At 41.4% G+C, this 25,656-nt stretch overlaps 1 protein-coding gene across 1 annotated transcript in view; it reads right to left on the bottom strand.

The window, feature by feature from the left end:
* Positions 1-25,656, bottom strand: part of MOB1B (MOB kinase activator 1B) — a 57,533-nt gene that overhangs the window by 11,622 nt on the left and 20,255 nt on the right. The window contains exon 2 of the mRNA XM_039350337.1: positions 22,168-22,334. Coding sequence (XP_039206271.1) covers positions 22,168-22,334 — 167 coding nt within the window. The remainder of the gene's footprint in view (positions 1-22,167; positions 22,335-25,656) is intronic.

Raw genomic sequence — 25,656 nt, 5'->3', positions numbered from 1 at the left:
AGTTGAAGTCCCAAGTCAGGAAAGAGCCAAGTGTGAATACCCCTGTTCTAGTCTCACACTTTCTTGGTTAAAAAACATTTCCCAACCCCCAAGCATTGATAGAGTTTACATGTGGATAAATAGGATTAATTCCCCCCCCCAGAGGTTCAGCATTGTTGCATCCAACCTAGATGGCGACCCACAACCCCCCCAATTAATATAATATAAAGAAAACCTGATTAAAAACAATTACCCGTAAGATTGTCAAATCCCCTCAAGATTTCAATGTTTCTGAGTGGCATATTTTTGTTGCCCTGGAACACATGGCCTTAATTACAACCACAACTGAGCCCAAATGTTCGTTGCTAAGCAGGTTTTTAAGTGAGTATGGCCCCATTTTACCATCTTTTCATCAACAGTTGTTTCACAAATCTCTGGCGGTTGTTAGTGAACGGTGTTGTCACTAAGCGAATCTGGCTTCTCCCTATTGCCCTCTTGATTGCTGGAAGCCAAAATTTTGATCCCTGACTGTGGAATGCTGCAATGATTGTAGGTCTGAAAACTGGACACTTTTTTTTTCCAGTATTGTAATTTTGAATGGCCATTAATACAATGATTGAACTGAGGACTACCACAGTACTACCACATTGTAAGCTGAAGACTACTACCACGCTATGCTTTAAAAAAACCCCAATTGTAGATCAAAACAGCTTATTAGAGAGGAAAGCTTCTTATCCCCTAACAATGGTACCTCCTTCTCAATTAATGTTCCTAAAGCTTGAATGCTTTTAGAACAAAAATGAAGCACCCACAAGAAGAAGATTGATAAGAATGCTGGAGCACTTGATAAAGGAACAACTCTGGCCCGTTGATAGAAGAGAAAGCCTGGCACTGGGCACGTTGAAACCCAGGAGAGAGTGAGAGAAGGGATCAAAAGTGATTAGGGGCTGAAGGCTAAAACATATGCTGAACAGTTGCAGAATCGGGCATGTCTAGTTTGAATGAAAAGAAGGACTAGGGGTGACATGATAGCAGTCCTTCCAATATTTTAGGGGCGGCCCACAAAGAAGAAGGGGTTCAATGCCTCAAGCTAGTCTCCAACTATGAAACAGGACAAGAAGCAATGATGTAAACTATCAAGGAGAGAAGTCAGCCTGAAATTAAGGAGAAATTTCCTAACAGTGAAGGACATTAACCATTGGAATGGCTTCCCTTAGAGTTGTGGGTGCTCATCACTGGAGGTTTTTGAGAAGAGACTGGACGAGCCATTTTCTGAATGGTATATGGTCTCCTGCTTGATCTTGAAGACCTCCAAGGTCCCTTCCAACTCTGTTATTGTGTTTAATTTGAGAATAGTTATTAGAGTTGAGGAGCACAGTAGCACTAGTTAAGATATATAGATGTATGTATTAGGTATGTATGTATGTATGTATAATTTAGTTATTTATTTCATTTCATTTCACACCTTTCTTGCTCTAGGAATCTAGAGTGATTTACAGAACCTTTTTTACAATAGGCTTAAAGTATGAAACAATAAAATCAATAAGGCCTTCAGAACCAATTTAAAAAAGGTAAGGGTTTAATTTAAAAGGGATGAAAAAACAGGCACTGTATAGGCATTCTGATATATAATCTTATTCTGAACAAGGGCTTACCCCATAAATGCTGGGTTTAACCAGGCTTATCCAATCATTTCTGAAAGAACAACTATAGGCAGTTTAACTTCCCTATGATTCTAGATAGGAATGTATTTTAGGTTATCTGTCGCAATATATGGAGATATAATTTTCTAGACCAGTGTTCTCAACCTGTGGGTCGTGTACCCATTTGGGGTCGAACGACCATTTCACGGGGGTCGCCAAACACGACAGTCCCGCCATTTTTTTCCCTTTTTCCTTAGCTGTTGCTACTCCCTTTTTATCTATTGGCTTTGAAAGCCAATAGAATAGACTCTCTTGAATAGAGTCTAAATCTATTGGCTTTCAAAAGCCAATAGGAATTGTCCAGGGCTGTCTCTGCCCTGCGTGAGCCCGCCAAAAGGGCCTATTCGGCAAACGTTGCTTCACCAGTTTGGTATCCTCGACTTACGACCGGTTGAGTAGTCCTTGACTTATGACCGTTGGGGTCGCAGCTTAAAAAGGTTTGAGACCACTGTTCTAGCCTTTGCTTTTCTGTTGAAAGCAAGTAGAATGCAGATTTATTTCAGCTGGAGTTATCTTATTTTTAGTTTTTTAACAGAACCAAATCTTCAAGAAAGTGTCAGTTTTTATTCTCATTCGCCCAGCGAAATGACAAATGCAGGGTCCTTCCACATTTTTTGAAAGTTCTAAATTTTTGTTTAAGCAATGTTTCTACTTCCTCTTTTACCATACGGAGAACAGGAACTTGTACCTCCCCACTGCTTACTCCTCTCCCCTTCCTAGATTACATATTCAAAGCCATACTTCCACTTTTGGGCTGACACTTAAAGCAAGTTATGAGGAAAACACATTTTTCAGCACAAAGTTTTTGTGCATATATTTAGCTGCTTATGGCACATTCCAGTCTATTCGGCTTCCAGACATAAAATAGGTAAAAATGCAAATTCAGAATTTCATTTTAAATCAGTTCTTAATTCAAATGTCGTGGTCATGTATTTTTTCTTATTACTTCATCCTCATAACAGTAAGACAGAAACTTCCTCTGAATGAGCATTCAGGTTCACTTCAAAACAAAATTACCTTGCAATCCAACAAAAATTAAGACATACCGGAACTATTATATAAGTAATAGTGTGGCCTCCAAACTAAAAAAGCAACATTAAGCTTTTATAGGCAAGGTGACTATAAATATTGTTACTGTTTTTAACAAAAGTAAGTTATCACTAAAGAATGGAAAATATGTCTGAAATTCTACATTGCTGTACCTTTAAGTCCTACTGAATTCAGCCTTCATCTAGCAAACCAGATATGTGACCTCAACTCCCAGATAATGCGAGATTCCTGGAACTAAATCGAAACTCTGGAGAACATCCAAGATACGGAGAAGGGAGTTGAGTAAGTAGTAATTATTTCATCTATGGCTGCCAAACCTCTGCTTTATAAAAACAAATCAGGAGAAACAAGAATAGAACTTACAATTCTTACTTAACAACTTGGCAAAACAGTCATAAACTGTTTCTGAGTGAATCTGTCAAATCCCTTTTTAAAAATTCTCTAGCTGCTGACTATTACAGCATGAATTATGTGAAATTTGGTAAACAATTATAAAAATATGCTAGTTTGTCTGCCGGTCACTCTTTTATTAAACCTTTTAATTAGCCAGGGAGAAAATAGCTGACGCATATACTTTCTCAGTGTCATCCATAAATTTATAACAACCTCAGGTTTACTTATTATGCCTATTTACCACTGAGCAATCCCTAAAAAATATTAGGTTTTTCCCTCAAATAATTTATTTTTTAAAAACTGTCATTTTTATATACTTTCTATTACTTTATAAATAACTCATATTCCCTGACTGAGCCAAAATTACCCCTGAAAGGAAAAAAAAAAACCCACACAAAATCCATTTAGAAAGGGTAGGAACTAAAAGAGTGTCCATAAAAAGTTGGTAAATGAGATCTCACGAGTGTAAATATATTGGTATGTGATTGCAAAGGCTAAAAACAACACTGAAGGATCAAATGCCTCTGAAATAATTGTTGGATGTAATAACAAAACATCCATGCTTCCTACAACTTAATGAAAAGGTTTTGTTTTGAAACGGAGGGATGTTTCTCCCACACCATGGAAAAGAACATCTAAGAGCAGAATTAAGAAAATCCAGAGGTATTACTGATTTTTTCTCTCAGCCGTTCCATGTAATACACCGGTCTTAAAATTTCAATCCAAAGACTAGCTTTATGCAAGGGATCACACATTATGTAGAGGCATACAGGGAAAAATGACTGGAATAAAGAGAGCTTGATCAGATCAACCCAAAAGCCAAAAACCGGAGTTTAAGAAACACTATATGCAACCAAAAAAATCAAAGATGATGCTTGATTGGAAGCCAAGAATTGCAAAGAGTACCAAAAATAAGAAACACAGGTTGGCCCTTACAGGTACCCTCCACTTAACAACTATTCATTATGACTATTGAAAGTTACAGTGGCAGCGAAAAAAAGCTTTTTTTTTCCTCCTAAAGTTTGAAGGGACCTTGGAGGCCATCTAGTCCAACCCCCCTGCTCAGGCAGGAAACCCTGACCATTTCAGACAAATGGCTGTCCAGTCTCTTCTTAAAAACTTTTAGTGTTGGAGCATTCACAGCTTCTGCAGGCAGGTTGTTCCACTGGTTAATTGTTCTGTCAGGAAGTTTCTCCTTAGTTCCAGCTTGCTTCTCTCCTTGATTAGTTTTCCACCATTGCTTCTTGTCCTGCCTTCAGGGGCTTTGGAGAATAGCCTGACTCCCTCTTCTTTGGGGCACGCCCCTGAGATATTGGAATATTGCTATCATGTCATCTTAGTCCTTCTTTCATTAAACTTAGGACCATTCCTTATAACGTATCACCATGGCAAGCGCCGCATAGATATGTGATGATAAATTTGAATGCTTGGCAACTGGCGTGTACTTATGACAGTTGGAAGCGTTCTGGGGGTCATGTGGTCGCCATTTGCAACCTTCCCAGCTGGCTTCCAACAGCAAAGTCAATGGGGGAAGTCAGATGAACTTAACAACCACGGGGGAAAAAAAGGTCATAAAATCAGGCGTAACTCACTTAACAATTCACCCTACCTTGCAACGGAAATTCCAACTGATTCCAATTGTGGTCATATGTTTGAGGACTACCTATACCATTGGTGGCGAACCTATGGCACGGGTTGCCAGTGGTGGCACTCAGAACCCTCTGTGGGCACACGTGCCGTTCCCCAGCCTTGCCTCCCCCCGCGACCCCTCCTCTCCAAGCAGCCCCCCCGAAGGAGAGTCGCCCCTGAGCGTGGCCCACGCAGAGCAGCGCAGCCAAGGACATGGCATCCAGCAGCAAAGACAAGATTGCCTTCACACCCCATCGTGCACAGTTTGATGCTGCAGGGTGCGGGCAGAGGGCGTGACCGCCATAAGCGCTTGCTGGGCTGGCCTGGGCAATCTGGGCGCGGCCCTGGAGGCGGTAAGTGGCCCCGCAGGCAGGCGGAGCAGGGGTGGAGTGGGGGCGGGGCCAGTTTTTGGGCACTCAGTCTCTAAAAGGTTTGCCATCACTGACCCTATGAGCTTCTGAAGGTCTCTCAAGATGTGGTTACAATCCAGCGGTCTGGGACCTCGGGGACAGAATAACTTAGTATTAGCATCTGGTCCTTCTATTATATTCCCGTTTTCCTGTTTTAGCTTCTATAATTTTTAATTCTTTAAAAAATAATTATATAATGCTCAAGTGATGATTGTTTCATTTCATTTATAGTTTTCACTGACTGCTGTACGTCACCTAGATTGGAATGGACAGCCATATAAGTTTTGATGAGTAAATAAAAATAATCAAATCAACTTTGACGTGAATTCACAATACATTCCCTTTATATCCCCTTGAGGAGACTCGATACATCCAAAAAGACTTAAAGTGGCAGTCACTGGGAAACCTGAAGGATTGTCCCTGGGTATGTTAAACAGGAAAGCAAGGGAGGTAAAGCTTTAAAATCCCAGCTTTTCCTTAAGAGTCTCTTTTTGGCCAGCACAGAGTAAACACCACAGTGTTTTACTTTGCACAATTCACATTCTCTCCCTGTACGGCATGGATACTCGATTATCAATATTGGACAATCTAACACAGAGATAGACAGCCGCAAGTAGAATTACTGCACTGTAAATAAACACGTTCCAATTTATATTGAATCCCTTAGACCTTTATTAAATTAAACTGCTGATTCGTTCAGTGTTGACTTCACTTCACAACAGGATAACCCTGGAGGAGGCTGAAGGGAGGCTGCTGGAAGAAATTTCAAGGCAAAGATGGATCTTACAGAAAATATTTTACGGAAAGAAATAGACAAAACAGTAACAGCTAAGACGAAGGAAGGAAGAATCAGAGACAAAAGGAATGGGAGAAAGGCTAATGAAGATATTTAAACAGAAAACAACCAGAAATTGTTTCAAGGTCGAAGCCATGCAAGGAGCTAAGGATTCAAATAAATTTACTCAGGACACTTTCCAGAAACACATACTAACTGCTGAATTTTATGACTGCATAAACGACTTAAAAAACCTTTCTGGTTTAACTGCGCTGTGTATTTAACACTATAAACTGAGATACAGACTCTATCCAAAGAACAAGAAATATGTTTTATAACCGGCCCCTGGATTACTTAAGATTGTTTCTGGTAAAGTTAAAACACCCCTGGATCTTTTTCGTGTGTACCGCCAGGTGTTAAGTTATCGCCCAAGTTAATCCAGGACTGAAATAGTAAACTCACAATATAGGCCTGCCTGTTGATGTGAGAAAGACGTTTCTTATCCTTGGCACAAGGAGAATCTCGAGAGAAACAAAGGCTATTTTCCTGTTATAAGCAGCGGTGAAAATGAAAACACATCCAGCCTTCGGGAGGAAACCCTGAAAATGGCGATTAACACGAGAAGGAACTAAAAGGGAAGAAAGCAAATTAAATATTCTCGTAATAGAGGCATTTGGCTACAGTCATCTAAACGGAAATGCTGTACGAGATAGATGTGCAAAAAGCTACACTGAAATGCGTGAACGTTCAGTGCTCTTTTGTGCTCTTTTATTCTCCGTACCTAACCAAAGGGAACAGAACTAAAGCCACGAATCACATTCCCTTTTTCCATAACCTAAAATGCCTCTTGCGAATAAATGCAAACCCACCTCAAGTCTTACAAGCACGCAGTCTTTAACTTGGATCATTAGGTGCCTTTCTCTGTATAGGAGGGGCTATATTAGAAATACTGAAGTAAATTTTACAAAACTTATGCTATTAAAAGATCCCTTATTTTTCATATTGAAATATGGAGTAATTGCCTTGCATCCTTTAACAAAAAAAAAAAAAAAAACCCGAAACAAGACCTAGAAGCTTTCTAAAGAACAGGAAGTGGTTGCTGTTATTTATAATTTTTTCAACTAAAGAAGTCAGGCTTCCGGGAGGCCACTGCTGATATGATTGGGATACTGGCAACACTGGCGAGGGGTGGCAAACTGCAGATGGACCACATTAAATAATAATAATAATAATAATAATAAAATATAATAAATAATAATAATGTTTAAGGGACCTTGAGGTCATCTAGTCCAACCCCCTGCTCAGGCATGAAACTCTACAAAACCATTTCAGACAAAACGGCTGTCCATTCTCTTCTTAAAAACTTCCAGTGTTGGAGCATTCACTGCTTCTGGAGGCGGTTGTTCCATTGGTTATTGTTAATTTGCTATCTTGTCTGGAACACAAATTTAAGCGGATTAATCCCCAAAGGCCTTTGTAGACTACCCTCTATAACTCAGTTTAAAATACTTATAAACCACTCCAAAGAAATATACTCAAAACACAATTTGCTTTAATCAATAGCTTAATCCTCACAGCCCTCTCAGATCCCCATTCACTGAAATTCTTTGTCATCATTTTGCAAAACTCTTCATTGCTCCATTGTACTATACATAGTCTAATCAAAAATACGCTCATTTTATTTCTGTTCCAACCAAAACCCAAAGAGGCAGAGTAAGCAGATAAAAACCAAAATAACTGACAATTTCATGAAAGTGGATATCCCTTGCTAAAACAAGCAACTAAATTGCAGATGAATTGTTAACTTTAACACAACGGACTATTTTAGATGTGAATTTACTGGAATATTATTTAGCGCAAATCATATTGTGGGAACCTAAACTTCGTTGGCAGCATAAAATTTCTTGCTTTGCGTTTGCTCAGAAGTCAAAATAGCCCACGTTAAATTGAATTCTTTTTCCTACCCAACCTGGGTACGTTAACCCCAGCTACGCAACTTGTTATTCAACACAAGCCAAGTTTTCAAACGACAAACAGTCTTGCCAAATTAGAACAAAATATCATCCATTCTAATCAGGCAGCCTTTCATACAAGCTTCAAAAACAACAGTTCTCCTGATTGTCTATGCTTTTATAATCAGAAATGCTGTTCCCAAATCTGGCTTGGACTGTTGTCACTATGGGAAGCAGCCACTGATAAGAGTTCTCTATTCAAGGACTGTACCGCTCTCATTACAAGCTGAACAACAATAAACGTAATAATTTATAAAATATGTGAATCAGGAAAAGGCTTAAAGTCGATCCCGCAATTAGAGGTCTGGAGGCTAAACATATAAGGAACGGTTTGCTGGAATTGGGTATGTCTGTTAATGATGAGACGAGGGGGGACAGGGGGGGCATGATGGCAGTGTTCCAGTATCTCAGGGGCTGCCCCAAAGAAGAACGAGTCAATCTCTTCTCCAAAGCCCCTGAAGGCGGACAAGAAGCAACAGATGGAAACTGTCCAAGGAGAAGCAACCTAGAACGAAGGAGAAACTTCCTAGACAGTTACAACAATTAACCAGTGGAACAACCTGCCTCCAGAAGACTTGAATGCTCCAATACTGGAAGTTTTAAGAGGACTGGACGCCTTTTCTCTGAAATGGTATAAGCAGTGGTGGGCGAACCTATGGCATGGGTGCCAGAGGCGGCACTCAGAGCCCTCTCTGTGGGCACGCGCGCCGTTGCCCCAGGTTCCCTAGGCCTTCAGCTGGGTTTTTATAAACCTTTTTCGCTTTAGGCCTCGCTGCTGCCGTGTGCAAAAAAAAAAAAAAAGTTCACTCAGTCATTTCAACTTCTCACACAGAAAAAAAAAGATCTTGCAAAGTTGGAATTGATTGATTGAACTTTTTAGTCCCACCCAGTCTGCCGTTACCACCGCAGACCTCCCCACCCAATGGGCACGCCCAGCCGGCACTTGACGATGCATAAGTGGGTTTTGGGTTGCAGTTTGGGCACTCGGTCTCTAAAAGGTTTCGCCATCACTGGTATAAAGAATTTCCTGCCTGAGCAGGGGGTTGGATTATTATTATTATCTGTAATGAATCGGCCTCAAATTCAGTTTTTCATGAACATTATGAGCCATTAACCTAACCAGTGATCATCTATAATAGGGGTAACCCAACCCCTGATCCGTGGACCAGCACCAGTCCTTAATGCCAGAATCCAGTCCGCGCAAACAAGCAAAGCCATCCATGGGATGCAGGCAGCACATGAAACCACGCCCCCCCTCCACTCCGTGGAAAAAAACCCTCTATTGAACCGGTCCTGATGCCCCAAAGGTTGGGGGCCTCTGCTCTATAACAAAGATCCCAAGCCACTTTAAAGGTCACAATCATGGTTAAATAACGGTAAAAGTTTCCCCGTCTGGTAATATCCAACACTAGTGGGCAGTGCTCATCTCTGTTTCGTAGCCGAAGAGAGCCAGGTTGTCCAAAGACCGCTTCTGTGGTCATATAGCGGTCTGACTAATATGTCAAGGCATACAGAACAGTTACCTTCCCCACCAAAGTGGTACCTATTATCTACTCGCATTTGCATGCTTTCAAACTGCTAAGTGGGGCAGGAGCTGGGTTAAGTAGGGAGCCCACCCTGTCACGCGGCGCTCGGTTCTTGAACCCAGGCCGTCAGCTTTCCAGATGACAAAATTCAGCTTCTTTAACCGCTGAGCCATCGCGCCCCCACCCCCCATGGTTAAATATACAGCAGCTTGACAAACTGACGATGGGGTGACCTATTCTCAGCAAGCACAGAGTAAAGAGATTAGCAAAGATAAGGGCTTTTCTTTCAGGCACTAGAGCCAGGTCTTGAGGGACCTGGCTTAAATGATGGGTGGATGAATGTGAATTTTATCAGGGCTTGCAACCATGTTGTTGTTAAAATATCAGTAGTATTTTTTAGGGCGTTGTGATTTTTATCTGTTCACTACTCAAAACCTTCTGAAAGATGGGCAGCTATATCAATTTATTAATTAAATAAATAAGGACAGCTAATTACGTTAACACGAAGGCAATGTCCTGCCAGCAAGCCAGCCTTGCATGATTCCAAAACAGAATAACAGAACAGAATAACAGAGTTGAAAGTGGACCATTGGAGGTCTTTCTAGTCCAACCCCCCTGCCGAAGCAGGAACCTATAAGCTTCAGGACAAATGGTTGTCCAATCTCTTCTAAAAAAACGGAAAAAAACAGATTTGAAGAGATATGAAAAGGATATGCAGATTACAGCATTGTAAAAAATAAATAAAATGATATCAGTAAGTAAAAACGTTAAAATGCTTCATTTCAATTTCTGAAACCTTCCAACTCCAGGCCAAATATTTAAATTTCTAAAGCTAATACAAAAATGTTAGTTATGGGATACTTCGGCATAAGGGTTTGACAGCTCTACCCTGTATTGATCCTATGCAATTACCGCAAGCCACTTCTTGTCATTCTTCTGAAAGAGCGGGAGAATTTCTTATTATTTGGAGAATGCAGATTGCTATATTCCAGGGATTTGGAAGGGTGTCCCCATGTCAGTGTTTTGAAGAAAATGGGGATTCCACAAAGCCTGAGTTTGTTATAAAGAAGACACCCAGCCCTAATTTTCTACACAGGAATAATCTTATCAGCTGTCACTTCATTGCTGATATTGCTGCAGTCAGTGATTACATAAAGTAACAGCTTGACAAAGAACAACCATGTTTTTTATCCAATGTATACTGTAGGGCAAAAGGAAGATGATTCGGCAGAAATGTGTGAGAACTGTTAGTTAAGCAAAAGAGACTGATTTTTTTTTTGAAAGTCTAGAGCAGTGGTTCTCAACCTGTGGGTCGGAATCCCATTTGGGTCGAACGAACCATTTTCAGGGGGGCCAAAAACAATGCGATAGTCCCATTTCCCCCCCCCCCCTTTTCCTTAGCTGTGCTACTCCTACTCGCTTTTATTCTATTGGCTTTTGAAAGCCAATAGACTCTCTTGAATAGAGTCTAATTTCTATTGGCTTTCAAAAGCCAATAGGAATTGTCCCCGGCTGTCTCTGCCCTGCTGAGCCCGCCAAAAGTCCCATTCTGCAAACGGTGTGCACCAGTTGAGTAGTTGAGTAGTCCTCGACTTAACGCACCTGAGGTAGTTCTCCTTACGACCCGGTTGGGGATTGCGGCATTAAAAAGGTTGAGAACCACTGGTCTAGAGTCAATGAGCATGCTGGGCTCAGGCAGATGCCTCTCTGATTCATTGGAATAATATACAGTAGTGGCCAAAATTGTGGAAACCTTTTGGGAAAATGTACAGCAGAAAATGCCACTTGGTTAAGTTTTCCACCTTTTTTCTTCTATTTTTTTATATAACTGTAGCCTTGTTCACTTAATAATATTATTTTCATCACTTTCTGGCGACCAGTCAAGTCTTTGCACCATTACTTTAATTTTATTACGTTTTAACAAGTTCACTCAAATGAAAGACACAAAAACCCAACCAACTGGATAGCGATCACATACCACACTGACAAATGTCCTCCTCTCAGCTTCAATACAGAACATCAATAACTGAATCCTACTGTGATCTGATTGGCCCATTGCCAAAAACAAGATGACACCCGATTGGCTCTCTAAACACCTCATGCTCTTGGCTACAATCAGAGGAAGTAAAGCTATCTGATATCAACCTAAGCAAGTTGCTTCCTTTTTTCTGGTTATTTGGCTATATCTTTTCATAGAATGCATGCAGTACAGATAATTGAACAAACTATGTTGCATTACGTTCTTGATTAAATTTATTTCCATTGATAATATAATTTTATGGTCTACTCCAAAAAAAAAAAGCGGTGTTATTAGCCATCAAACCTCAAAAATACGCTTTCCCAAAAGGTTTCCACAATTTTGTCCACGTACAGTAAGAAGAGGGAGGAGATACTACACAATCAGACTTGCACAATTGTGTTGGTATAAACCAGGGGTCTTCAACCTTGGCCCTTTTATGACTTGTGACTTCAACTCCCAGATTCCTCAGCCAGGCACAAGTCATAAAGGGCCAAGGTTTGGAGACCCCTGGTATAAACAATCTCAATAAAAGGAGTTTACAGATAGTCCTCCAGTTACAAGTGTAATGGAGCCTGCCCATTCCCATTCGTAACTCGAAAACTCAGGGAGTGAATTCATACCTGAACGTTAGTGAACATGAGGTATTTCAGGGTGGGAAGGGCCATAGCGAGGGCCTAGTTATGGAACAGGCCCTCAAGGCCTCCCTGACCCAATAAGATACTTCATGTTTCCCCCCTCCCTTCCTGCTGCATCAACTCACCTGGAAAAGATAGTATAACCAATAATAATAATAATAAAGATTGGAATGGACTTTGGAGGTCATCTAGTCCAACTCCCTCTCCAGGCAGGAAACCCTATACAGTGATGGCGAACCTTTTAGAGACCGAGTGCCCCAAAACTCCCCCCCCACCCGTCCCCGCTCCGCTGTGCCCACTGGGGCCACCCATCACCTCCACGGCCTCCACAGACAACCCAGGTAGCCCAGCAGCGCCATGGCGGCTGCGCCCTCCACCTCCGCCTGTGTCCCACAGCAGCATCTGTGTGCGATGGGGCGCAAGGGCAGAGTCTTGTCCCTGCCTGTCCGGCTACCATGTCCTTGACTGCGCTGCTTCATGTTGGCCATGCCCAGGGGCGACTCTCCATCCAGATGAGGAGGGGGCTGTGGGAGAAGGCGGGCTGGGGCGATGGTGGCGTTGTGCCCACATAGAGGCTCCGAGTGCCGCCTCTGGCACCTGTGCCATAGGTTTGCCACCACTGCCCTATATACCATTTCAGGACAAATGGCTGTCCAATCTCTTCTTAAAACTTCCAGTTTTGGAGCATGCCAACTTCTGGAGGCAAGTTGTTCCACTGGTTAATTGTTCTCACTGTCAGGAAGTTCTCCTTAGTTAGTTTCCATCTATCTCTCTCTGCCGCGGTTCCTGCTTGCCAGCCTGGATCTGAGGCTGGGGTCACTTCCATATGCCTCCGGAGGTTGGATTCGGGCACCTGAGGCCTTTTTCCAGGTCATTGCCACCTGGATCTGCATAACCATATAACCAGGGTGAATGTTGCAACTGCCACTGCGGTCGCTCGTCAAGTGTGAACGACTACTAAGGTGCGGCAACATTCGTAATTTTGGGAATGCTTGTAAGAACTAGGGGGCAACTTGGGGACTACCTGTATTGATTTGCTGACTGATCTACGTAGTGAGGTTGACAATAAGGGAACATAAATACAGATAGTCCTTGAATTTATGATCCCAATTGAGGCCAACTTCTGTTGCTAAGTGAGTTTTGCCCATTTTACAAGTTGCCACAATTGTTAAGTGAATCACGGCAGTTGTTAAGTTAGTAACACGGTTGGTTAAGTGAATCAATGTTCCCATTGACTTTGCTTGTCAGAAGGCCGCAAGAAGGGATCACGTGATTCCAGGACAGCGCAACTGTCATAATATTGAAGCAGTTGCCAAGTGTCCTGGATTTTGATCACGTGACAACAGGGATGCTGTAAGTGTAAAAAACGGTCACAATTCACTTTTTTTCAGTGCTGTTCAGTGTTGGTCACTAAATGAAAGAACTATCTGGAGGACTATCTGTAGTCTCCAGGACTGCTGGTGATGTGATGCAAACTGAAAAGATACCAAAATAGGATTCCTTGAGCTCAAATAAATTCACTCAGAAAATTCCAGGAGACATTCAAGTGTCATGGATGGATGGGGGGATGGGTGGGGGTTGATGGTTTCCAGGAGGCTGAGTGTATTTCATGGAGATCACTCTTAGTGTGTCCGTCCAATATCTCAGGGGCTGCCACAAAGTAAGAGGGAGTCAAGCTATTCTCCAAAGCGCCTGAAGGCAGGACAAGAAGCAACGGATGGAACTAATCAAGGAGAGAAGCAACCTAGAACTAAGGAGAAAACTCTGGACGTTAGAACAATTAACCAGTGGAGCAAACCTGCCTCCAGAAGCATTGAATGCTCCAACAGTGGAAGTTTTTAATAAGAGACTGGAAGCCATTTGTCTGAAATGGTATAGGTTTTCCTGCCTAGCAGGGGTTGGACTAGATGACCTCCAAGGTCCCTTCCAACTTCTTCTTCTTCTTCTTCTTCTTCTTCTTCTTCTTTTCTTCTTCTTTCTTCTTCTTTCTTCTTCTTCTTCTTCTTCTTCTTCTTCGTTCTTCTTCTTTTCTTCTTCTCTCTTCTCCTTCTCCTTCTCCTTCTCCTTCTCCTTCTCCTTCTCTCCTTCTCCTTCTTCTTCTATTATTTATTATTATTATTATTATTATTATTATTATTATTATTATTACATTATCAGTATCACGCCGAATATACAACTAATTGAAGTTGAGTGTGCTACGAATCTCTAACCAAAAATCATCCAGCAACTTTCCACAGCTTGAACCTGGGCTTCTTGATTTAACGCCAACATCTTAACCATACCCACTACATTACCTCTCATCGCGCCACACATAAGAGAATCTTTACCATTGCTTTTTGGATTTTAAAAAATGTAGGGAAGAAATAACTATAGCTGAATGTTACCTTCTTCACAACTGATATGCTAAGTCTTGATTCTGCATGCAGCTTTCTCTTGCGGAAGGAGGAGTGATGGAACAAGGTGAGTTTCTTATATTCAACAAAATTAGTGTTGACCTTGGTAGTAAATACTTTCTCAAGATAAACAGTAAGCAGATCTCCAATCTTCAAACGTGACCATTGTTTAGTGTAATAATGTCTAGCAGCATCCTATTAGCTTGATTCAGGGACGTCTGGTGTGTCCTTTGTAGTCATAACATGAGCACCCAAATAAGCCCTTCCCTTTCTCAGAGATGTGTAATATAGGAAAGTTGTTCTAGAAATTTAACATAGCTTCAAGCAAGAGAAGTTATTTTGTTTACCCAGCTTAGTCGCTATCAAAAAAATGCACGATGTGGTTCTTATTCTGAAATGTTAGCCTACACAGAAGCTCAACGGGACCGTACCAGCCTTTAGAAAAAAAACGAGCTAAACTCTGGAACGTCCTATTTATGAAAACTCTGGTTTTTTGATCACCCCAGCGCAGTCGTTTTGCTTAAAGCGTCATTCTTATCTGGGATGAAAATCTAATCTAGCCCCGCTATGTCCAAAGATCTTTTTGCCAAGCACTATAAGCCAAATGCTAAATAAAACCTGGAAAGTTGTGCTTTATTGCCAAGCTCTAGTACAAAACTGTGTGAATGACTCCATTTACCTTTTAATGAAATAAACCTTAATTAATTTCTCTTTACGGTATTCAGAAAAGTGGGTTGAGTGAACCAGAGCCTTTTAGATTGCAGATTTTTTTTTTAAAAAATTCTATGCTACCATATAAGCCAGACATTTCAAACACAAGGCCCGGGGCTGGATGCGGCCCACGAAGTGTTTCATGTCCCCGCGAAGCCATCCTGGAAACGTGAGGGAACTGGCCCCGCGCCATTGGCCCTGGCCCAGGCCGGCGGGACCAATGTACAATTTTGTGGTGGCCATCTATGCTGCAACGCATTCAGTCTTAGCTACACAAGGCCATCTGGAAACAGTGAGAACCAGCCCCTGCTGCGTCAGCCCCGCCCCCTGGGTGCATGCTGGGGAGGTGTCACCCTTTCTTGAGGAATGAAGCAAATGCACCATGCTTTGGCGCTTTGCCCAGTCCCACCCCCTTCTGCCAGAGACCCTCAGATCTGTCCCACTCCTGCCCAGGGCCCCCCCTAGGCACCCTTGACGCGAACGATGTAGAGCTGGCCATGCCTACCAGTATGCCACATCCACTCCTCCACGCCCACCCAGTAGGCCGCACCCACTGGCCACACCCCACCCGCCCCCCCAAGGGCAAACCACATGCTGATGCGGGGCCCTCATGAAATTGAGTTTGACACCCCCTGGTATAAGCTGCCCATAATTGCTTCAAAGCAGAATGGGTGGCATATAATTTATAAATATTTTAAATAACTCAAGGCAACAAACGAACTCCGTCCTCCTCCTGTTTCCCACATCCCTGTACAGTGGAGTTGGGGCTGAGAAAGAGGGACTAGCCCTAATTTGCAAAGCTGGCTTTCATGGCTAAGAAGCGGGACTAGAACTCACAACCTCTAGTGTTGACCCAAAGTCACTAAGGCAGCTTTCAATCCTAAAACAGGAATACAACTCTCGGTCTCCTGGGCTTCTAGTCTGGTACCATTATCTACTATAACAAACTCGTTCTCTTATAATAAATTTGGATATCACAAATACTTGGCCAAATTTTTTTTTTTCAAAATATATTTTTAATAAAATCAGATGTGTCCTTAAGTTATTTGCCGAGCATACCTCATATTTTCTCTGTTGCCGTAGGAAGGATTTTTTACTTTTAACTTAGAACAGGGGTGTCAAACTCAATTTCACTGAGGGCCACATCAGCATTGCGGTTGCCCTGGGGGGTGTGTGTGTGGCCAGAGTGGGTGCAGCCTACTGGGTGGGTTGTGGATGGAGTGGGTGTTGGCCTACTGGGTGGGCGTGCCATTCTACATCATTTCATCAAGGAGGCCTGTGGGGGGCTGGGCAGGAGTGGGACAGATCTGAGGGTCTCTGGCAGAAGTGGGGGTGGGACCAGGAAAGTGCCAAGATGGCCACCACAAAATTGTACATTGGCTCCGCCAGCCTGGGCCATGGCCAAGGCAACGGGGCTGTTCCCTCACTGTTTCCAGGATGACTTCACGTGGCCATATGAAACCACTTCACAGGCCAAGGCCTCCGGCCCCCGGTCCTTGTTTTGACGTGTCTGACATAGAAGCAGCCAATGAATTTGCTATTTAAAATAATTCATTCTGATGTGCTCAATGGTAAGGAAGACATCGAGAATAAGATCTTCCATACTGCTAAATGTGATTAACCAATGCAATCTTATGCAATATTTATTTTTTGACGGGTAGACATTGTTGGAACCTTTCTCTGTCCTTTGTCCAGATCATAAAGTTACAACTGATAACGAGTGCTATCATGTAATTGTTGTTTGATTGTTTATTGATGCCCGTCATACTTCTATTTTTCAGAAGGACACATACAAGCTGCTGCTGTTCTATCAAGGCATATGGAGGGAGGTTTTTTTTTTTTAAACTGTGTTTTGTATATATAGAAAATTCCACCAAATAGATTTTTTTTGTAGCTAGAAGAAGGAAATATACCTGGATTTTTTTATGAATTTGGATAACATGCAAGTCTTACCAGAGATTGAATCAAGGGACTAATTTTTAAGATTCTCATATGTTCAGTTACTGCCCAAAAACCCCCCCCTAAAAAAACTTTTGTCTGTATATTTGTGTTTGTATGTGTATGTGTGTGCTACATAAGGACACCGTTTCTAAATTCTATTATGCAAACAATTTTGGTTTATGAAATCTAGAAAAAGAATTAGGGATAGACCTCTAACAGATAGTTTGAAATGCTGAGGGGGCGTTCTTCATTTCCTAAATGAAGGATATAAAACAAAACACAGGTGCTATGAGAGAAAAAAATCTTGGATAAGAAGCATACTTTATTTTTAAATATGTTTTTTTTCTGCAAATCAACAATTCTGCTGGCAATTTTGTAATTGACTCTAACTCAGCTAAATCAAGAGGAACTGAGAAAAATAAAATTTCAACAGCATGTTCCCCTCCCCCCCTCAAGCATTTCTTTCTTAGGCGATTTAAATAATCCCAATAAAAGCAGTGGTGTGTTGCCATATGCTACTACGCCCACAAGAACTATCTTTACATCTTCCTGGGAATTGCAGGGGTGGTTTTTGTCAACTATGCAGCATTTGTTCTTTTAAAAAACACTGCCAACTTGAAGATTCGGTCTCTGAGATTTCCAGTAAAATATTCATGACTGTCTAACCATCCAGAATCTTATGAGCACACAACCACAATTCTGGTGTACAAACCAGCCACACCAACTCCAGAGATCAGAAAGAAATAAACTGGGCATGTATATGCCATATGCCCGTAATTTGTCTAAATACTTGGGAATTTCCTGTTCTCTCTACTGGAGAACAAGAACACAGCTTTTCTCTTGTTAATTCAAGATGTTTAATTTCCGCACCACCTCTAATTGCCACAACAGAAATTAACTTAAAACACGCTGAATATAATATAGTTCTGAGGTTTTCGCGGGTGTGTGTATGTAGGTCTTTGGTTATTCGGGTTTTCTCTCACATCAATTGGAAGTGTCTTGGCGATGTTTTGACGAAGTCTCATCCGTCATCTTCAGGCTGGTGTTTTCGGCTTTGTACTTCTAGGATCACACATTTCATGATCACACACATTGCCCTAGAAGCACGAAGCCGAAAACACCAGCTGAAGATGACGAATGAGACTTCGTCGAAACGTCGCCAAGACACTTCCAATTTGACGTGGGAGAAAACCCGAACACCAAAGACTACATATATATATAGTGTAGGTCTTTGGTTGTTCGGATTTTATCCGTGTAAAATTGGAAGTGTCTTGGCGACGTTTCGACGAAGTCCATTCGTCATCTTCAGGCTGGTGTTTTCAGCTTCGTGCTTCGAGGAGCACGAAGCTGAAAACACCAGCCTGAAGATGACGAATGGGACTTCGTCGAAACATCACCAGACACTTCCAATTTTACGCGGGAGAAAACCCGAACCAAAGACCTCATCACAAACCCGCGAAAACCTCAGAAAAACACACACACACACACACACACACACATGATTCCATGTTTGCATCTCCTATTGTTAAGAGCCCCCAACAAATAGAGAAAGCTGCATTCCCCTCATCCTTAATTCCAGGTTTATCTGCTTATTACATTTCTATTGTCAGTCCTAAGACATCAAAGTTTCTTGCAATTTCCATGTGGTTGAGACTTAGGGCCAAAAAGAAGTACCAGACAGCAATTTTGCTGTTTTTTTTTTATCAGGAGGGGAAAGCAGCATTAGCAGCCCTGGCTACATGCTCCACACCTTTTGAATATGGCTTCAATTTCACCCCCACGTGGAAAAGGGACAGAGTTCACAAGGCACGAGTTTGCTTCATCTATCTGATCTTTGCTTGTTTCCTCTTGTGTGGTTGAGCAAGCAAAATAATAAACACCAGGAAATAATACTAGTGGCACATCACAAATAAACAACAGGAAATAAGACTAGTGCACAGCATCATAGCCAGGGTTGGCATGTGCTTCCCTGTCTTGGAACAACAGTTTTACAAGCAATCAATCTGCACATGTCAGAGTATAGTCTCCTTTTTTTAATATTGTAATGGAACAATATTAAAAACGGGGGGATCATATACACTATTCATCTTATTACTAGGACTCGTCAGAGTAGGCAAATCAGGAGATCCCTTGTAGAACTGCCAGTAGAAACAAAAGCTGGGTCACCTACTTTAGCCACGTACCAAATCTAGCCTGTGTGTAGATTTATACTTCCGCTAACCAGAAAGCACAAGATGATAGTAACGTTAGGGGAAACAGGTGAGAAAGGACTGGCTCCACAGTTGGATAGAAAGTACAGGGAGTCCTCGACTTACAACAGTTTCATTTAGTGCTGTTTCAAAGTTATCAACGGCACTGAAAAAAAGTGACTTGCGACCGTTTTCCATAGTTTATGACTGCTACAGCACCACATGGTCACGTTGATCAAAATTCAAAATGCTTGTCAACTGACTCATATTTTATGACCGGTGCAGTGTCCCGGGTCATGTGATCCCTTTTTTTGGCGACTTTTGTGACTTTCCGACAAGCAAAGTCACTGTGGGGAAGCCAGATTCACTTAACACTGTGTTACTGATTACCAACTGTGGTGATTCATTTAACAACTGTGGCAAGAAAGTCGCAAATGGGGCAAAATTCACTTAACAATGTCTCACTTAGTAGCAGAAATTTTGGGATCATTTGTGGTCGTAAATTGAGGACTACTGTAGTCCTCAGCGTACTGCTACAATTGGGATCAGAATTCCCGCTGCTAATCAAGTAATTTGCATCCAATTTTAGAGCATTTTTCCGATTGGTTTGTTAAGCAAATCACAACAGTTGTTCAGTGACACATGTGGTTGTTAAGTGAATCTAGCTTTCCCTTGACTCTTATTGGAAGCTGGCCTAGGAAGGCCAGAAGGTAATCAATTAGCCCAAAGTTAGGCAACCCTTGGCCCTTTTATGACTTGTGAACTTCAACTCCCAGAATTCCTGAGCCAGACATGCTGAGGGAAAGGGAGAGAGTTTTCCAAGTTGAGCTAGGCTGGCTCAGGAATTCTGGGAGTTGAAGTCCACCAGTCATAAAAGAGCCAAGGTTGCCTATCTCTAGCCTAGGCCTAGGTCGCTTTATGACTCATGGACTTCAACTCCCAGAATTCCTGAGCCAGCATGGTCAGCTTGGAAACCTCTCCCTTTCCCCTCAGCATGGCTGGCTCAGGAATTCTGGGAGTTGAAGTCCATGAGTCATAAAAGAGCCAAGGTTGCCTACCCCTGTGCTAGATTGTTCGTCAATGCTGGCTGTGGAATTCTGGGAGTTGAAGTCCACATGCCTTAAAATTGTCAAGGTTGAGAAACACTGTTGTAAAATAAAAAAAAAGGGAGGGCTCATTTATACTGGGAGGGAAGGAGAATACTTTATTTGGCAGTTTAGTTAGTTGGAGAAGAATCATTTTGTGATTACAGGCTTGTGATCCTCGATTTACAACAGCTCAGTTAGAGACCGTTCAAAGTTATAATGGCACTAAAGTGACTTATGATCATTTTTCACACTTACAGCCATATCAGCGTCCTCAGGGTCACGTGATCAAAATTCGGAGACTTGGCAACTGACTCATATTTATGACAGGTCGCAGCGTCCCGGGGTCATCTTTTGCAACCTTGTGGCACGCAAAGACTTAACATCTGTGTCGCTAAATTAGTGCAGTGATTCACTTAACAATCGTGGCAAGGAAAGATCATAAATGGGGCAAAATTCACTTAGAAATGTCTCCCTTAACAAAAGAAATTTTGGGCTGAATTGTGTTACTAATTTAGCAACTGCAGTGATTCACTTAACGGTGGCAAGAAAGGTTATAAAATGCGGCAAAACTCTTAACAAACGTTTCACTTAGCAGCAGAAATGTTGCGCTTTATTGTAGTCGTAAGTCAAGGAGTACCTGTAGAAATTTAATCTGAAGCTGAATGAATTGCTGTGCAAGCATTCTGAGTTACTAATAGTTGAGCTCAACACAGCCACTGTAAATGTTCTGAGTTCAAGCTCAGATCTTCCAAGAATTTCAATGTCAGAACCAAAGTCGTTTCAAATCTCAGTATTTATAATGTGTCTGCCATAGAAAATAAGCTTGAAATGAGTAGACCATCCTTAAAAGTGACTTGTTTTAAGTGATCTGTGCACAAAGCCAAATGGACATATTCCACGACTGAAAAGCTTTAAGTCACTTCGAGTTTTGTCCCAATAAAACACAACCAACTCAATCACTGCGCTGGAAAGAACTGAGCGAGGCAGTTTTGTTCTGACTTTTAAAACAAAATAAATGTTCTGTTTCATGCACAACCTGTTATTCAAAATGACAGAGAAGACTATTAACACGCGGACTGAACGTTTCTTAGTGTGGCAGACATATAGGTTGTTTCTGTGGAAAAAAAAAACTCCTTTCTATGCAAACATCCCATGACTTGGGAAAATGTCCTTATTGTCACCCCATTATTACTGCGGCCTTACATTAGAGGAAAACAATAACGATTTATCAATATTCTCAACTGATTCGTTTATATCAGGGGTAGGCAATCTTGGCTCTTTTATGACTCGTGGACTTCAACTCCCAGAATTCCTGAGCCAGCCATTCTGAGGAGAATGGGAGAGTTTCCAAGCTCAGCCATGCTGGCTCAGGAATTCTGGGAACTGAAGTCCACGAGTCATAAAAGAGCCAAGGTTGCCTACCCTGGTTTATATTATACAATATCCTGTACAATAGCCATTTAATGGATCTGCAGCTCCCAAACTGCAAATGGTGGGATGAGCAGATACAGCTGAAAGAATGTTTAAAATGGAAGTGGTTATTCCCAATTTGTATTTCTGTCCTTTAGTCAAATTTTTAAGTTCTTTGCATGCCTGGTTGACCAATTCCAGGAGAAATGGATTCCATTAAAGACAAAAAAAAAAAAAAAAAAAACATGCTTTCCTCATGCATCAGTGCTGAAAACATATACAGAACTAAGGCAGACTCCTTACTGTTCACAGCAACCCATTCATTTAAATCTTCGCCTTCCGGCAGCATAACAGCCATCCGTAAGTTGCCACTCCCAAGAGTTGCCTCTGCATGTTTCAGCAGCTCATATTGGTGGGAGCCTTCCGGAATGTTCTTCTTTGGTTTAAAAGTTTTAGAAGAGCGGCTACCACTGCAAAGGGAGAAGGATATTTTGGCTTCAGAGAATGCTGAGCACTAGAAGCAGAGGAATAATTTGACATTCGTTCTAGTCCAGGCCCTTTTATGACTTGTGGACTTCAACTCCCAGAATTCCTCAGCCAGCGTGCCTGGCGGAAGAATTCTGGGAGTTGAAGTCCACAAGTCAGGAAAGAGCCAAGTTTGAAGACCCCTGTTCTAGTCTCACACGTTCTTGGTTAAAAAAACATTCCCACCCCCCAAGCATTATAAAGAGTTACATGTGGATAAATAGGATTAATGTCCCCCCCCCCAGAGGTCAGCATTGTTGCATCCAACCTAGATGGCACCCACAACCCCCCCCAATTAAATAATAATAAAAAAACCTGATTAAAACAATTATCCGTAAGATTGTCAAATCCCCTCAAGATTTCAATGTTCTGAGATGGCAATATTTTGTTGCCTGGAAACACATGGCCTTAAATTACAACCACAACTGAGCCCAAAATGTTCGTTGCTAAGCAGGTTGTTAAGTGAGTATGGCCCCATTTTACCATCTTTTCATCACAGTTGTTCAGCAAATCTCTGCGGTTGTTAAGTGAACGGTGTTGTCACTAAGCGAATCTGGCTTCTCCTATTGACCTTGATTGCTGGAAGCCAAAATTTTGATCACCTGACTGTGGGAATGCTGCAATGATTGTAGGTCTGAAAACTGGACACTTTTTTTTTCAGTATTGTAATTTTGAATGGCCATTATACAAATGATTGTAAGCTGAGGACTACCACAGGACTACCATTGTAAGCTGAAGACTACTACCACCTATGCTTTAAAAAAACCCCAACTGTAGATCAAAACAGCATTATTAGAAGAGGAAAGCTTCTTATCCCCCTAAAAATGGGTACCTCCTTCTCAAATTATGTTTCCTAAAGCTTGAATGCTTTTAGAACAAAAATGAAGCACACACAAGAAGAAGATTGATAAGAATGACTGGAGACACTTGAGAAGAGAAAGCAACTGGGCACGTTGATAGAAGAGAAAGCAACTGGGCACTGGGCACGTTGAAACCCAGGAGAGAGTGCAGAGAAGAGGATCAAAAGTGATTAGGGGACTGAAGGCTAAAACATATGCTGAACAGTTGCAGGAATCGGGCATGTCTAGTTGAATGAAAAGAAGGACTAGGGGTGACATGATAGCAGTCTTCCAATATTTGAGGGGCTGCCACAAAGAAGAAGGGGGTCAAGCTATTCTCCTAAGCATATGAAGACAGGACAAGAAGCAATGGATGGAAACTAATCAAGGAGAGAAGTCACCTGAAATTAAGGAGAAATTTCCTAACAGTGAGGACAATTAACCAGTGGAATGGCTTCCCTTCAGAAGTTGTGGGTGCTCCATCACTGGAGGTTTTTGAGAAGAGACTGGACAGCCATTTGTCTGGAATGGTATAGGGTCTCCTGCTTGATCTTGAAGACCTCCAAGGTCCCTTCCAACTCTGTTATTGTGTTTAATTTTGAGAATAGTTATTAGAGTTGAGGAGCACAGTAGCACTATTTAAAGATATATATATGTATGTATGTATGTATGTATGTATGTATGTATAATTTATTTATTTATTTCATTTCATTTCCACACCTTTCTTGCTGCTAGGAAAATCTAGAGTGATTTACAGAACATTTTTTACAATAGGCTTTAAGTATGAAACAATAAAATCAATAAGGCTTCAGAACCAATTTAAAAAAGGTAAGGGTTTATTTAAAAGGGAGGAAAAAAAGGCACTGTAATAGGCATTCTGAGATATAATCTTATTCTGAACAAGGGCTTACCCCATAAATGCTGGGTTAACAGGCTTATCCAAATCATTTCTGAAAGAAAACAACTATAGGCAGGTTTAACTTCCTATGATTCTAGATAGGAGATGTATTTTAGGTTATCTGTCCAATATATGGAGACTATATGTTTCTAGACCAGTGGTTCTCAACCTGTGGGTCGTGACCCCATTTGGGGTCGAACGACCATTTCACGGGGGTCGCCAAACAACGCAGTCCGCCATTTTTTTTCCCTTTTTCCTTAGCTGTGCTACTCCCTTTTATTCTATTGGCTTTTGAAAGCCAATAGAATAGACTCTCTTGAATAGAGTCTAATTCTATTGGCTTTCAAAAGCCAATAGGAATTGTCCAGGCTGTCTCTGCCCTGCTGAGCCCGCCAAAAGTCCTATTCTGCAAACGGTGCTGCACCAGTTGAGTAATCCTCGACTTACGACCGGTTGAGTAGTCCTTGACTTATGACCGGTTGGGGGTCGCAGCATTAAAAAGGTTGAGAACCACTGTTCTAGACCTTTGCTTTTCTGTTGAAAGCAAGTAAGAAATGCAGATTTATTTCAGCTGGAGTATCTTATTTTTAGTTTTTAACAGAAGCCAAATCTTCAAGAAAGTGTCAGTTTTATTCTCATTCCCAGCGAAATGACAAATGCAGGGTCCTTCAACATTTTTTGAAGGTCTGAAATGTTTGTTAAAGCAATGTTGTCTACTTCCTCTTTTACCATACGGATAACAGGAACTTGTACCTCCCCACTGCTTACTCTCCCCTTCCTAGATTACATATTCAAAGCCATACTTCCACTTTTGGGCTGACACTTTAAAGCAAGTTATGAGGAAAACACATTTTTCAGCACAAAGTTTGTGCATATATTTAGCGGCTTATGGCACATTCCAGTCTATTCGGCTTCCAGACATAAAATAGGTAAAAAATGCATTCAGAATTTCATTTAAATCCCAGTTATGAAAATTCACATGTCTGTGGTCATGTATTTTTTCTTATTACTTCATCACTCATATACAGGTAAAGACAGAAAACTTCCTCTGATGAGCAGGCAGGTTCACTTCAAAAAAAAAATTACATGCAATCCAACAAAAAGTAAGACATAACGGAACTATTATATAAGTAATAGTGTGGCCTCCAAAACTAAAAAAAGCAACATTAAGCTTTTATAGCAAGGTGACTATAAAATATTGTTACTTGTTTTGAACAAAAAGTAATTTATCACTAAAGAATGAAAATATGTCTGAAATTCTACATTGCTGTACCTTTAAGGCCTACTGAATTCAGCCTTCATCTAAGCAATATCCAGATATGCTGACCTCAACTCCCAGAATTAATGCTGAGATATCTGGAGACTAAAATCGAAACATCTGGAGAACATCCAAGATAAGGAAAGGGAGTTGAGTAAGTAGTAATTATTTCATCTATGGCTGCAAACCTCTCTTTAAAAAAAATCAAGGAGAAACAAGATAAAATACAATCTTACTTAGACAACTTGGGAAAACAGTCCATAAACTGGTTC

Source organism: Crotalus tigris, unplaced genomic scaffold (genome assembly GCF_016545835.1).
Source record: "Crotalus tigris isolate CLP2741 ecotype Arizona unplaced genomic scaffold, ASM1654583v1 scf7180000018322.853269, whole genome shotgun sequence".
In the NCBI taxonomy this organism is placed as follows: domain Eukaryota; kingdom Metazoa; phylum Chordata; class Lepidosauria; order Squamata; family Viperidae; genus Crotalus; species Crotalus tigris.
This window is presented reverse-complemented; position numbering and strand designations above follow the sequence as displayed.